Source organism: Phragmites australis, chromosome 4, assembly GCF_958298935.1.
Source record: "Phragmites australis chromosome 4, lpPhrAust1.1, whole genome shotgun sequence".
Classification (NCBI taxonomy): domain Eukaryota; kingdom Viridiplantae; phylum Streptophyta; class Magnoliopsida; order Poales; family Poaceae; genus Phragmites; species Phragmites australis.
The window spans coordinates 49,037,356-49,051,099 of NC_084924.1; the positions used below are offsets into that span (position 1 = coordinate 49,037,356).

General features: G+C 41.7%; 2 protein-coding genes across 3 annotated transcripts; one reads left to right on the plus strand and one right to left on the minus strand.

The window, feature by feature from the left end:
• The first annotated feature begins 125 nt into the window (after window positions 1–125).
• LOC133917065 (THO complex subunit 7B-like) lies at window positions 126–2,767 on the plus strand. Of its 2 annotated transcripts, none has more exons than XM_062361020.1 (3): window positions 126–414; window positions 1,489–2,069; window positions 2,304–2,767. In XM_062361020.1, exons 1-3 carry the CDS (start codon window positions 141–143, stop codon window positions 2,436–2,438), a joined length of 990 nt encoding a protein of 329 aa, XP_062217004.1. In that variant the 5' UTR covers window positions 126–140; the 3' UTR covers window positions 2,439–2,767. The 2 variants fall into 2 exon arrangements, with proteins under 2 accessions (XP_062217004.1, XP_062217005.1); XM_062361021.1 differs by having other exon boundaries at window positions 269–414; window positions 1,435–2,069.
• Window positions 2,768–3,271: 504 nt separating this feature from the next.
• LOC133917067 (NAC domain-containing protein 54) lies at window positions 3,272–7,910 on the minus strand. The gene is given in 8 exon segments (XM_062361022.1): window positions 3,272–3,586; window positions 3,589–3,939; window positions 4,059–4,137; window positions 4,256–4,747; window positions 4,849–5,202; window positions 5,414–5,691; window positions 7,316–7,632; window positions 7,744–7,910. Coding segments are annotated over 7 exon segments (1,899 nt in total). The 5' UTR covers window positions 7,473–7,632; window positions 7,744–7,910; the 3' UTR covers window positions 3,272–3,398.
• Between the last annotated feature and the right edge of the window lie 5,834 nt (window positions 7,911–13,744).

Genomic DNA, 13,744 nt, shown 5'->3' on the forward strand with positions numbered 1-13,744 from the left:
GCACGAACTACCAGTCACCCCTGCAGTTTGCCAAAAATATTGGGAATCCGTGGGGCGCACAACCCACACCAGGCCAGGGCCCGTATTTTCACCTCATTCCAGCCCATACCTTTGCGATCCCATCAGGCGGCGTCCGGCCCATGTTCCCCGGCGCCATCTGGCCTCTTCCTCCTCTCCCCGTCTCTCCCCGTCCATTGCCCAGGCGCACCGCACGAGACCAACGGGAGCCGACGGACCTAAACCCTAGGTGGCGGCGCGGCGCGGCGCTGCGAGGGATTTGCGGCGGGCGGGCGGAGCATCGCCTCGCGGCCGGAAATCAGCGACCGGTGGTCTGGCAGCCTGCAAACAGGCGGCTGCGGGTGCAGAGCTCTAGAGCAGGCGGCGACCGGCCACTCAGCCAGGACCCAGGACCAGGTACATGACTCTTCCCCAGTTCCTCCATCTAGTGATTCGGCCTTTGCGTGAATCGATGGAGTTCCCTCGATAGTTGCACGTTTGGTGTGGAATCCTAGCAAATCTGCGAATTAGTTGTTGTGATGTCAAAACTGGGCACGTCCAAAGGAGGTGGTTAAGTCTGAACTCAAGTGTGGTACATGCCTAATTACAGTAGTTGAGGCAATACTGACAGTGACATAGACCCATAGTTCGGTTCATTTGTGGTAAGTATAAGGTAGATGTTTGGTGGCACTGACTCTTCTGTTAGATCAGGTGCAGAATTTAGCTGAGGCAATTGGCAAAAGCTTGCTCTTTGCTGTTGTTGTTTCAGCTGGCCGTCATGGATATTGTAGGGTGACCATGGATTTGGATCTCGTGCTGTTGTGTAATTGTGTGGTCTGTAGGCTGGTCACTGGTTCGCTGGTAGCAACAAGAGGACTGCATTTAGCTTGTTTTACTGTTTAGGTTTCTTTGTTCTTGACTCACTTGTGTGCATTGTGGAACCTTTTCATTCATTTGTAATTGGGTCACTCCCATGTCTCAGCATAAAAAAACTCATTTTGCCTTCTGAATCCTGATGTGCTAAGAAAATACTTGTTTGTTGTTGTTTGATTGAAAATTTAGCTACCGCGGTTGGAAAAAGTGCAGTGATATTTAGCATAAAGTTAGATATTTTGCAACGCCTCTTCTGTTATGTTTGACATTTAACAGTAGAAGCTGGTAGAACTTGTTTTTTCATGGCTAGTTACTTGATTCTTTCCCTTCATGATGATGATATTCATCCCCCCCCCCCCTGATCCATTGCTTGGATTAAATCTTCTCTCTTGTTTTTTTGCGCTTTTGCTACGGTTGACGGGTCAGTATAACAAATTTGCAGTTGTATATAGTTTTGGGCATTCACTTACATTCTTGTATGGGTTATGTTATAGCTGTATCACGAAATAAGAAACCTAATTTACCTGACCTTTAGATAATATATGCTCCTTTTTTTTGTCATAGCACTGTGCTGATCTCGGTTATTGGATCCATCAAATTGTGAAATGCTTGCCAAAGGGAGGAAAGTAGCTGGAAGGGGTGGAGAAATGTCTGCACATTATGCATTTGGACCGCAGGAAGATGATGCGATTATTAAACACAGGCTTCTGACTAGGACGACAACTACCAGGGGTGAACCGCCGCTAAAGAAGCTTCAGAAGAAGTTCATGTCCTTTGCCACTGAGGTTGAGAAGGACACAGATAACCTAAGTGACACTGAGAGACTGTACAAGGCCTTCCTACAGGAAATTAACACTTTTGAGCTGCCTCTTCAGAAAAGCAAGGCTGTTGTTGATGCAAACATTAGGGAGAAGGAGAGCTTCAATGAGCTGCAGATTGAGATCGAGAGACAAATCTTGCAAGCTCAGACTGATATTGAGGATCTTAAGAAGCAACTTGAGAAGAGCAAGATCGAGAGGCAGCACAAGGAGGAGTGTGAAGCAATCCGAAAGATGATTTCTTTGCAGCCTCCACGGTCAGAAACTGAGAAACTTATTGCGGATCTTGAGAAGGAGATTGGTGATTTGGAGGCCGAAAATGTAGCATGCATAAGGACTTTGGAACTAAGGAAGAAGCAGTTTGCTCTTCTTCTGCATGTGGTGAGTCTGCACTCAATATTATTCTCCTGTCATAATTGTGTTTTTTCCATGTATCTAATAGTGGCGGATATGAATAGTATGCTCGATTGAAATTGTTAAGGTACTAGCTTCAAATATGATGCTTTATGAAATCCAGGTTCTGCTATCTACATATACATATAGCAGTATCTAATTCAGCCTTCTGTAAGTAGATTGATCTACGAATATCTATTCATATGTTTGTACCTTTTACAGGTTGAGGAATTGCAGATCTCGATTGAAGATGAGCAAAGGAGTATAGCAGATGAGCTGAGAGCCGCCGCCGAAGAGCAGAAGATGAGCATAGAAGAAGGCAGCGGTGGTGCCTCAGATGCCATGGCTATAGACTGATCAGCAATCCTAGTACATGTGTATCTCATACCCTGCTTGCTCAAATGCGCTACATGGTTTTTTTGGACAATATGGAATCGTAACAACTTGGTGGCATTTTTTTGGGGGTAATGTATGTCTATCTTGCAAATCCAATCGTATGCTGCCTGTAATCAATTGTAGAAGTGTTTCATTGTACTATGAAGAAAAGTATACATTGTTGTGTAACACATGCAGCTCTCCATGTTCAGATATACTCGCCAGTGTTTTGTTAACTCTTCAGTGTTGATGTACACTGACTAATCTGCTTCATTATCATTCTGGTAGAATACATGCATCTATCTTCAGTATTGAGACGACTTTCTGAGAATATTTTTTCTTTACGACAATAAAGGTGGTTTATGAAATATTTTTTAGCCTAAAATAACTACCACTAAATTGGTCGTCTCAAGTATACCATATTTGCTTACCAAGCTCAGTTTTGTTCATGGTGAACTGACAATTTTGGTTTGTATAGCACACGAAATTGATTGACTAGAAAGATGTATCGCACTTGAAATGTAGAGGATTATGAAATGACACTGCCATGACGAATTGTGCTAAACATCGTGTATTGATGTGTGTTTGCACTTACAAGTCATAAACAATATTTTGACATACAACAGGGTTATACTTCAGACGTCAATACACGGACGAACAAATAATGGTTACATTCTCCAGTTATACACCGGTTAATTAATTTATGCACGAAGATTATGCATCTCCATGCACCAGGCACCTGATACCGAGTTTGTAGCATAATAAGAGACGTATTTTTACACGAAAGTCATGAGAAAAGACCTTTCAGTGACCTTTCAGTGATTGCACCCTGGACTGCGGATGGCCAATGCAGATGCCAGAAATGCCCATTTCCCACTAAAAAACATGCTGGAAATGCCTTTGCTCCCCTTGGAGTGTGGAAGAAGCCACACACTGCTTCCATCACAACCGGATCCCGTCTTCATCAATTTCTTCGCCTTCTTCTTGACCAACTCTTGCTCGGTAGTAGGGCCTGTGACTTCTTTTGGTGTTAAAAGGAGTGACACAATCTGCAGCAACTCCCTCACTGATGATGTACCTTTGCTGCCTAAGGACCTTTGGTATGATGACGGCTTGGTCAGGAATTTGTCGCTGATGAGTGCCTTGAACTTGCTAAAAATGGAAACCCTGCCACTAACTTTGGCCGGAACACTAATGGGGAAATGGAACTTCTCGGTCGCCTTGCTGACGTCGCTTGCTACAGGATTCAAGTGGAAGCTGACCTTCTTCGATGGCTCAACGCGGTGGAAGAATGTCTTCGCCACGCCGACCCTTGAGACGAAGAGCCCGTGCTTGACGTCAACCTTCTCGTATAGGTCGAAGGATGCGTTAGGGTTGACGTCATCGAAGCCAATAGCAAAGTCGTCAGGTTGAGATTGCGAGAAGATGGGGGCAGTGTCTAGGCCGCCTGCGTCAGTGGGATCGGTCAGGTGACCGGCTTCTCCTGCAATCTAGCTCTAAGTTAGCGCATGCATGAATGTCTGTGTTACAGATTTACAGTGCCCTTGCTAAGAGATGAATTACTTCAAGTGGAGCGCATGTTGCACCAAAAGATTTACATACCTGAATTGTCAGCAATGTCTGTTATGGGATATTGTGTGATGCATTCTGCTGGATTGCTCTCATCTCCTTCTACAACAATCTGCTTGAGAAAGTTGAAACATGTAAATACCAGCCTCCCATAATTAATATTAAGAAGGTGAGAGGATATGAGCATATACATGCACGTATGCGATTATCATATGGAGTCGATTAATTACCTCTCCTAGGTCATTGTTGTGCAACCTCACTCCTCTAAGGTTCTCCACTTGCTTCTTCTCTTCCTTGATGAGCTCCTGCTCCATGTCAGCGATCTCAACCAACCTAGCTGATTCACCAACATGGACCGACTTTGAGGCGAATCCTGCAGACGTGCCAATGCAGCCCATATGGTAGAAATTGTCGGCCTCCTCTTTTGCCTTGACCCCGAGCTCAACGAGGGTGGACAGCTCGTTGATGTAATTGGTGCCGGCGATGCTTGTGCCGGCACCTGGCCACATTTCTGAAAGGTGGCTGCTGCTTGAGCCTTTGATTAGCTCCTGAGAGGCCGATCCGACAGAGAGGAACTCCTGAAGAATGTCAACCTCGTTGGGGTTACTGCGGAGTACGCTCGTCTTTGTGTCGAGGCTGACGTCCTGTGGGAAGTCCTCTACCTCCAGGGCAGGCAAGGAGAGCCTGTGCTGCAGCCTTGCACACTCCAGCGCAACATCCACCTGCATCGTATATATATATGATGCACCAGTAAGCACTTTAAGTATTCTTTGTCCGTATTATATTACTACTGAAACACTAGCATTTCTTCCTCTTCACATACCTTAGATGGGAGGCACGAGAAGCTGGAAGAAGCTGGATTCATGAAGAATGGATTGGTGGCATTAAAGGCGTCTTCGCTCAGGAACTGCATCCATTTGCCATCCTCATGAGACGCACTCATCTGCATCCCGAACCCACCATGCATGGAGTCCATTGGCGCCTCTGTCGGAAACGAGAAACTGCTGCTCTCAAAGTCATCACCTCTAACGTCACTGGACAAGTCCTGAGTTGGGGAGCGGTCGACACTGCTTGGCATCCACTGAGGTTGCTCGACGTGGTGTACTGCGCCGTAATGTTCTATGATCTTTGGCCCGGGCGCTGTCTTCTTGAACACTCGGCACAATGCGTACGCGTCCTGTGAACACAGAAAAGCAAAGAGTTCATACATGTCAGAGAGGTCTAATTAAGCTATATCAGTCTTACTTAGTGTGTTGCTTCATACTATCTAGGTTTAGGGATACAAGAAAATAAGATGTCGACAACACATGTAGAACATCACATATGAGTAGTGTTCATGGTTTCCAGAAGTAAGTAAATAGATTTATGCATTTGTAGTAATGTAGCACCTGTAAGCCAGTGTCAGTCTCGCATTCTCTCTCGTCAAGGCGGTACTCATGCATGACCCAGTCAGTTCGAGAACCATGTGGAGCGCGGCCACGGTAGTACACCAAGGTCTTCTTCATACCAACCGGACGGCTATGCGAATTCACTTTTCTGTCCTTCCCAGTTGCCTTCCAGTATCCAGATTTTGTTGCACGGTTTGTCCTTGACCCATTCGGGTACTTGCGATCTCGAGGGCTGAAGAAGTACCATTCAAGGTCTTTGCTCGGAAGAAAGGATTTTTCTGAACATTATATTAAGAGAGATGTCATACAAAAAACATACAGCACAAATGCTACAATTTTATATGTCTATGTGATAATCATTATTAGACCACTCCCAATGCTAATTTCTTAGATATTAATTAGATGCTCACCTATGCAAAAAGATGATGTGGTGAGTAATTTAAAGATGAAAGAGAATGAGCTTATTTATTATGGAAGAAACTAGCTCTTTGAGCAATCTTAAGTGATTATGAGATAATAAATTATTTTGAGAGACTTTAAGAAACTAGCAATACACATACATCTATTGGAAGCTTGCTTCTTAACATCAATTTTTTATTCTCTCTTTTCTTAGACATCACCTAAGGAACAAAGTATTGGGAGTGACCTTAGAGCTAACTGTAGTACTCAAAGATTAACCATGATAGACTATCGTAGTTGAAAAAAAAATTTAGACCAAGATCACTTTATATCTTGGAGGCTGTGCACTTTTGTTCATCTTCTTGACTTATGTCCATCTCTCAAGTCCCTTTCTTAATCTCTTGCTTTATTTTTGCCATTCAAAGAAGATAAAAGAATCATCTTTATTTCTCTTTTCGTTCCTTGTTTTTTCAGCACTCATTTAATACAATGCTACAAGTAATTTTTAGTGAACTGACAAGCTTGAAAGCGAACAACAAGTGGATAAAGAAAATACATCTTTTCTTCAAATCTATGTGTGATTGTGACATATGGTCCAAAATATATAAGCTTTAGCTTTGTTGTTACTGGGATAAAGGATTTGTTTTCCCTTTCAAGTAGCTCAATGCATGAACATAGATATATATCTACGTGGTCTTACACTTGGCAGAATTTTGTCGTGCCTTATGGTTTTTTCAACAAAAAAGAGCAAGATCTATCTATATTCCTCCTTTCGGTGCACATAAAATGTTGGAAAGTAAAAAAAACAATTTCATAGTATGGTTAATCTTGTTTTAATTCAAAGCTAGAATGTTGGAATGTGGCTTTTATAAACATGTTCCCTTTCTTTTTTGAAAAACAGAAACAAAGCCAAATATGCTTCAATCAACTAGCAATTGGAATGCTATCAAAATACTGAATAAAATAAATATATATTTCTTTCATGAAGAATACGCTAAAATAAATACATAACGCCAACATATTTATATTTAGTTGCAATTTGCAGGAGCTAGTGATACATGTCAACTATAGTAGCTCGGTGAAGTGCCCATCAAGAAGGGAACATGGGGTTATTCTTTCCTCAAGAGCAGGGATTGCAGTTTCTTGGGAGAGAATAATAGTATAAGAATTGAATAAGATTGCTTAGAGTCTGCACAGCATGGCATCCAATATAAATACTGGAGCTATATATGTATGCACTTTCTGTGGAGGAAAAAATGTAGGATGTTCAAACCCTATCCAATGCAAATACAGTAATTAATCACACTAGAATTATAACCATTTTAGATAATTGAATGTGTTCCATACCTATACTACTTAGGAATATTGCTTATGTCTCATTCAAAGCAGATAATGAAGTTAAGAATACATATCAAGTAAACCATGATGAGATAATGCTAATTTCAATCATCAAGAGTCAATATGAACATCGAGGTCAATAGAAGAAGAAAATAATATGTATACCTGGCAAATCCCAGGGCTCGCACTTGTAGAGATCAACCTCCGGAATGATTTCGAGCTCTATCTGTCGCCCGTTGATCTTCCTCTTAAGGTAGTAGATGATGAGTTCCTCATCAGTGGGGTGGAACCTGAAACCAGGAGGCAAACTGACGGGTGCCATTGCTTTCCCTGCCCTTTCTCTCAAAACTATCACAGCAAAAGTATGCTTAATTGGAGTTCGGAAGGCAGCTGGCAAGGCTATCCGAAGGAAAAATGTGGACAGCCACACCAACCTTGATCACTAGCTATACGAATGAATGATCAGCTACAATGTACAAAACCTGAGGCATGAAATAACACAAAGATGTAAGTTGCAGAAAATTAACCAAGATCGTTGCATATGTAATTAAGAGGTGCATCAGTAGAGAGGATAGGAGGAACAGGGAGGAGACCTTGGTGCTATTGGCTAATGGCAGATGCAGCGAAGGAAGAGGAGGGAGGGAAAGGGGGAGGGGAGGGACTGTGGCTTTATAGCAAAGTTTGAGGGACTATTTTATGTTAGGCTTCTTCTCGTCTTTCACATGAAGCTATATAGCTCTCTCTGTCTCTCCCCCGTCCCTTTGGCTTTTGCTTTCTGTTGTGTCTTGTGTCAATTAGCTTTATAACGGTGAATTGAAATATCCCAACCTTCTCTTCTGGTCTTTGGCTGCCAAAGCGAGGGGGGTGTAGCTGCAGGATTGTAAGTTTGCTATTGGCTGCTTTGTGGGCCACCAGGGGAGTGCCTAGTCAGCTCCCGTTGGAAAAGGGTGAGGAACCTAAGGTTGGTACTCGATTCCCGCGCGTTTCCCCCCGCGAGACTCCTCCTTCCCTTTGACGTTTACGTCACGTTCACACACGCTCCCCCATGTAGATTTTGCCGGGACCCCGCGCGCCTCGATGTGTGTGCCTGCGTGATTAGCAGCTAATCCATGCACTATACTCTAATACTTTGCCACGAGTGATTAACTGTCTCTCAACTGAGTAGCAACTCCGGGCTAAAGTTTACCTGTTCTTCTGTTCTGGGTATTCGAGAGTGAACACCGATTTGGCAATCCTCGCTGATCGCCGTGATGGCTGCATGCATGCCGACAGTAATTCTGGTCACCTGCCAAAACAATGTCAAGAGAAAAGTCAGTATCGCTTAGTTCCAGACGAACTCACGAATGCCAGCAGAATATGAGTATTTTGTCAAAGAGCATTATGAAGAATATGACTGCATGTAAGAACGATATGTGAAAGTCAAGCTACGACAGTTGAATCGTTCGTAAAAGGTTCTGACTACAAATAGCTGGTTCACTAGTGAAATCTACTTCTCAGAAAACTAGTTCTGACTAGAAATAGCCGGTTCATCAGTGAAATCTACTTTCCAAAAAACTAGTTCAGCAATTGGTTCACCACTGAAATTTCATTTGTTGCCATAGGTGCTCAGCTCTAACAAAAATGCAATGCCCATGAGATGAAAGTTTTAGATGACACAGTTGTTCACCTCAGTTTCCAACTCACATGCGTAGCTACCAGTAATAGTACGACATGCATGCTCAGGTAATTATGTTGCTAACTCGAATTCAAGCATTGGAACCAGCGTCACCAGAAACCCAGAAGCCTAAAAAATACTCCATTGTGCTCACCGTCCACACTGGAAGGACTGAAAAGGCTTCTGTTGGAGTTAGCGAGCAACCAAAACGACTTTATTCACATCTAACTCACACTTATTTCATTTTACTGAATTTGGAGGTAAAATAGCATCTCCACAAACCACCGTCCTTTACCGAAGTCGGCAGGAACAAAGACTAAGAGCTATTTTTCCTCAAAAGATCAAAAAAGAAAACTGGGCCAAATCAGAACATCTGAGCTGAATAAGACGTTTTGTGTTCTCCGGTTGTCGACAACACAACCGATTGGTCGATAATCCAGTTATAACCTCCCAAAAAACCGGTCTCAGTATCCAATGATGGTGACGATCTCTTTCTCGGCAGTCAGCACTCAGCAGTTAACAAAAGGAAAAGGTGCTGCGATAGCCAGACTTTCGACACGTTCCCCTGCTAGGCCTACATGGCAAGTGCAAGAGCTGGGACCCCGGCGCTTTCGAGGCCCCAACTTGCGGCTGCTGATGCATAGCTTGTGGGCCACTTTTCCTTTTTATCAATCCATCCGCTCCAACTGTAGGTTCCTTTCCCCTTTTCGAGTTTATACTTCTCCCCACCTTAAGCTATTCTACATGTACATATACATACCAGAAATATCTATATATAGTGCTGTGCCTATGTGCAATATATATAGCTCTCGTCTCAAAAAAAAAGTGGCATGCAACTCTAACTAGAGTAACCTAATTATAGGACAACCAAATGAAATTACCATCATAATTGAGTATAAGTTACTAGATTCAGATGGCAATGCACTGGATTTTGTTTTATCGTCACACTCAGAAAACAGGCAAAACTATTAGTACTATAAGTTACCTAGTTGCTCAGTTTATTGATAACCGTGCTATTATGATTTGTGGCTCTGATGCAAAAGTTGGATGAAGAAGGTGTACAAGTCGGTCGATCCAACAGCCTAGAGTGAACAGGAAGAGTACAAATGACGCAATTCATTTCAAATTAAAAAGTGCAGTGTATTAATTAGCAATTATGAACTAAATAAAATGATAAAGTACGATTAGCCAGCTCGATTCATATGGAGGCTCAGATCTCCACAACTTCACATGTCTTTTAAGGAATGCAGGCAGAAAAAGGGAGATTTTAGTTCACCTGGACCCAGCAAATCAGCTCATGTATCGTCACAATGATGCCAGAGACAAAAATTGCGTACTGATCAAAGTAATGATTACAGTCTCACTACTATAGAACAGATCATAAGTAACGTCTCATCAGTGTCGATTCGAGCGTAATCCATACTATTGATATATCAATACCGGTTCTTAAACTCTCACATGCGAACCACGATTGAGGCGCCACGAACTGGCCCTGATAGTGCTTATCAGTGTCGGTTCTTGACGTCTCAATTATTACTCGCGAACAGGAGTTTTATCAGTGCCGATAGGAAGTAGAACCGGCACTGATATCTCTGTTATATGTATATCCAACACATAGCCGTTCTTCTCGTTTGCTCCATTCAGTCTGACGTCACTCCTCCTCCCCGACCATCACCTCTTCCCCGTCCGTAGCCTCCTCGTCGCACGTCGGCTCGTCACCTCCTCATCCTCGCCCTCGTCATGCGTTGGCCCACCGCCTCCTCCTCCTCCTCACGCGTCGACCCACCGCCGCCTCCTCGACGTCCCCACGGCGAGCAGCAGTGGCAGTGGAGGTGGAGGGCGTAGATCTAGGCAGCGTGGAGGCGGCCGCTCCATCCTATCCGGCCGCCCAGGTACGGATGACCACCCTCGTACTCCCAGCCTCTAGATCCTCAACGGCGTATCCCTTTCTACCCGGAAGGGCCACGAAACACCTGTGTTAGTTCTCAAATTCAAGTTAGCAAATTGTAGTTAGCAAATTATAGTTAGCAATTTTAGTTAGCCAATTTAGATCCTAAAATTAGATATGTATTTTAGTTCAAAATATATTGGCTTATTATTAGATGTGTATGTCATGATATTAGATGTGTATCGCTATATTGGTATTTTAGATGTTACTATCACTTCCCAGTGAGTAACTAGTTTGGTACTTCCTTGTTCTACAATTGATGGTTTAACATAATTACGAGATTATCCACGTGTACCGACTGATATGGCATTGATGTTTTAGATACACCTGCATGCTCAGAGATGAAAATATCTTTGCTATAAATTACAAGAAGGTCAGTTAATATTGCAGCTTGCAGTTAACAAATTCAGAAACTAGCATGTCGATTGATGTAGATACTTCCTTATCTACAATGGCTACATGGCATTATTGCGGACCTTGGTGGCACACCACCTATGGTAACGATCACATTGACTAATAACAATAAAATAAAGATCACTATCTCTTTTAGAATTATTTTTCCTAAAGAAGAATATATCACTTTAACATCATCAAGCTCCGAAACAAACCAAAGACTTATAGCTGAAAGATCTGCTGTTCATGCGCTTCTACAATCGATTAACCTGCAACTTGGATACATATTTTCGAACTACAGCTATTTCAAATTGAAAGCGCTTCAACAAAATGAGGATGTGCTTGCAATGACTCCTATGCTCTCACGGTTACATGTAGCTGAAATGGTTGGTGACATAAATCTGTAGTTTGTAGCTAGGATTATTTCAATAATATTAAAAAATTTCTCTATATTGTTGCTCTTTGTCTTCAGGATTTTTACTAGAACACTCAGATGTGGATAGATCGTAGCTTGACTTCAATCTTATGTCTTCTTGTCCAGTAGTGGAGGTATACATTACTTGGTCCTCAATGTAAAAAGATCCAGGAAGGAAAGTACCAGTCACACCTTAAGTTTCAGTGTGATAGTAACAATTTTGTTATTTATAGAAGTCTAATGGAATTTCCGTTTGAAGCAACAGCTAGTACACTCATTTATGCACTGAATCATTTTGATGTAATATTTAGAGTTAAAATTTTAGATATCAACTATGTATGTAATAGTATTTGATGTAATTTTAGAAATGCATGCAATTTGAATTAATGTATTAAGTATTTATCGTGACTTAAATATTAGAAGAATGGATGCATGTGTATGTGATGTATTTTGGATTGTGCAATTTTTTTGCTACTGAATATGTATCAGTGCTGGTTCTATTTTAGAACTGATTATCAGTGTCAGTGTTAGTTCGTAGTTGGAACCGATACTGGAGTAGTGATTTTCAGTACCGGTTTCATACCCAGCACTGATAGTCATTGACTATCAGTGCCGAGTAATCAGTATCGGTTCAAAACCCATCGCTGATGAAAATTTTGAACTGACAATGATGAGATATTCTGCAGTAGTGTCTTAATCACCATGTATTCAATTCAATTCAGAAAACCGTTTTGTCTTCCTCAACAAAAAAGCATCGTATTATGTCTTTATTTTTGAAGAAATAGTTACTTATATTTTATGTCTTGAACATTGAGCTGTAATTCAGACAATGGAACTAACGGATCAAACTTTCTTGTACTTCCCTGGAGGTTTTCAGGGTTCAGGCCAACAGCTGTTCGACAGTACTAGTTTTGATAAAGGCAAAATTAAATGAGAGAAACTAAAAGATGAATGAGAAGCGATAAAAGATGAATGAGAAGCGATAAACTAAATGTCCCAAGGAATAATTCTTAGAGCTTTGAAGATGGTGTTGGGATCAGACCTTGAGTGCGCACATTGTCATCCATCGAGATATGGGTGGCCTCTGCAAGCGGCAAGCAAAGTACTTCAACCTGGATACAAAAATAATTACTATGAAGATATGCTGAGATATATTCCATTCAAAAGCATTTCAAGAAAATTATTTAATCACAAAGGTCGCAGAGCTGAATGCAGTGTCGGTTCTGATTATCAGAGAAGAGGAATCAAAAGAAAAGAAACCACAGCAGTGTAGCCGAAAGGATAGGCCACCCTTAGCCTTCCCACTTTTGAAAGCCCAAAAGTAGGCCATTGTTCAAGTACTTGGCTTCCATAGGAACTGTTAGTACCCAAACAAGGAAAGAGATCTGAATACCTTGCACCAAATGATGAAGCAATATGATACGGATAATATAACTAGAAACAAAACGTTATATGTTTCCCATGTAGACAGTTCTTGGTGTTCAATTGGGAAGGCATAAAGTTCCAATTTTTTCTGTAGCAGTCCAAAACACCAAATTCGGTTCCCAGTAGTATCATTTTCTTGATTGTGATGATTAACGACCACAGCACCATATCTACCCCGTAAAGTAAGTAGTTTAGGCAACTTGCATACAATTTGTCTTTGTCAAGTTATGTCACTACGTGAAGCTTTCGAATAGTTCACTACGGTTGCGCGGGCTACGTTGTTGGGGCTCGGTTTTTTAGCTAACGCAGATGTTCAGTCATATGATTGTTTTTCTTTTGTATTAGTATGATTGTACGTGTTTTATATGATCTTATAACTAGATCCTCCAAGATCGTTGTTAAAGACTCTATATATTCCTCTTCTTAATACAAAGATACACAGCTTTCATATGTATTAAAAAAATAGTTCACTATACGTTGCTGGGGCTCAGTTTTTTAGCTAACGCAAATGTTCAGTCATATGGTTGTTTTCCTTTTGTATTAGTATGATTGTACGTGTTTTATATGATCCTATAACTAGATCCTCTAAGATCGTCATTAAAGACTATATGTTCCTCTTCTTAATATAAAGATGCACAATTTTCATAGGTATTAAAAAAAATAGTTCACTACTACTCACTGATTGGCCGGACTAGTGATTGTCATGATATGTTCATAGTAAAAATTTTCAATATGACAGCATGACGGCATGACATGTCC

Bases quoted from the DNA above. Each gene is read 5' to 3' on its own strand.
- LOC133917065 (XM_062361020.1), top strand. From the start codon at position 141: ATGTTCCCCGGCGCCATCTGGCCTCTTCCTCCTCTCCCCGTCTCTCCC. The intron at 415-1,488 runs GTACATGACTCT...TGCTTGCCAAAG, and splicing joins CAGCCAGGACCCAGGACCAG to GGAGGAAAGTAGCTGGAAGG. The intron at 2,070-2,303 runs GTGAGTCTGCAC...TACCTTTTACAG, and splicing joins TTGCTCTTCTTCTGCATGTG to GTTGAGGAATTGCAGATCTC.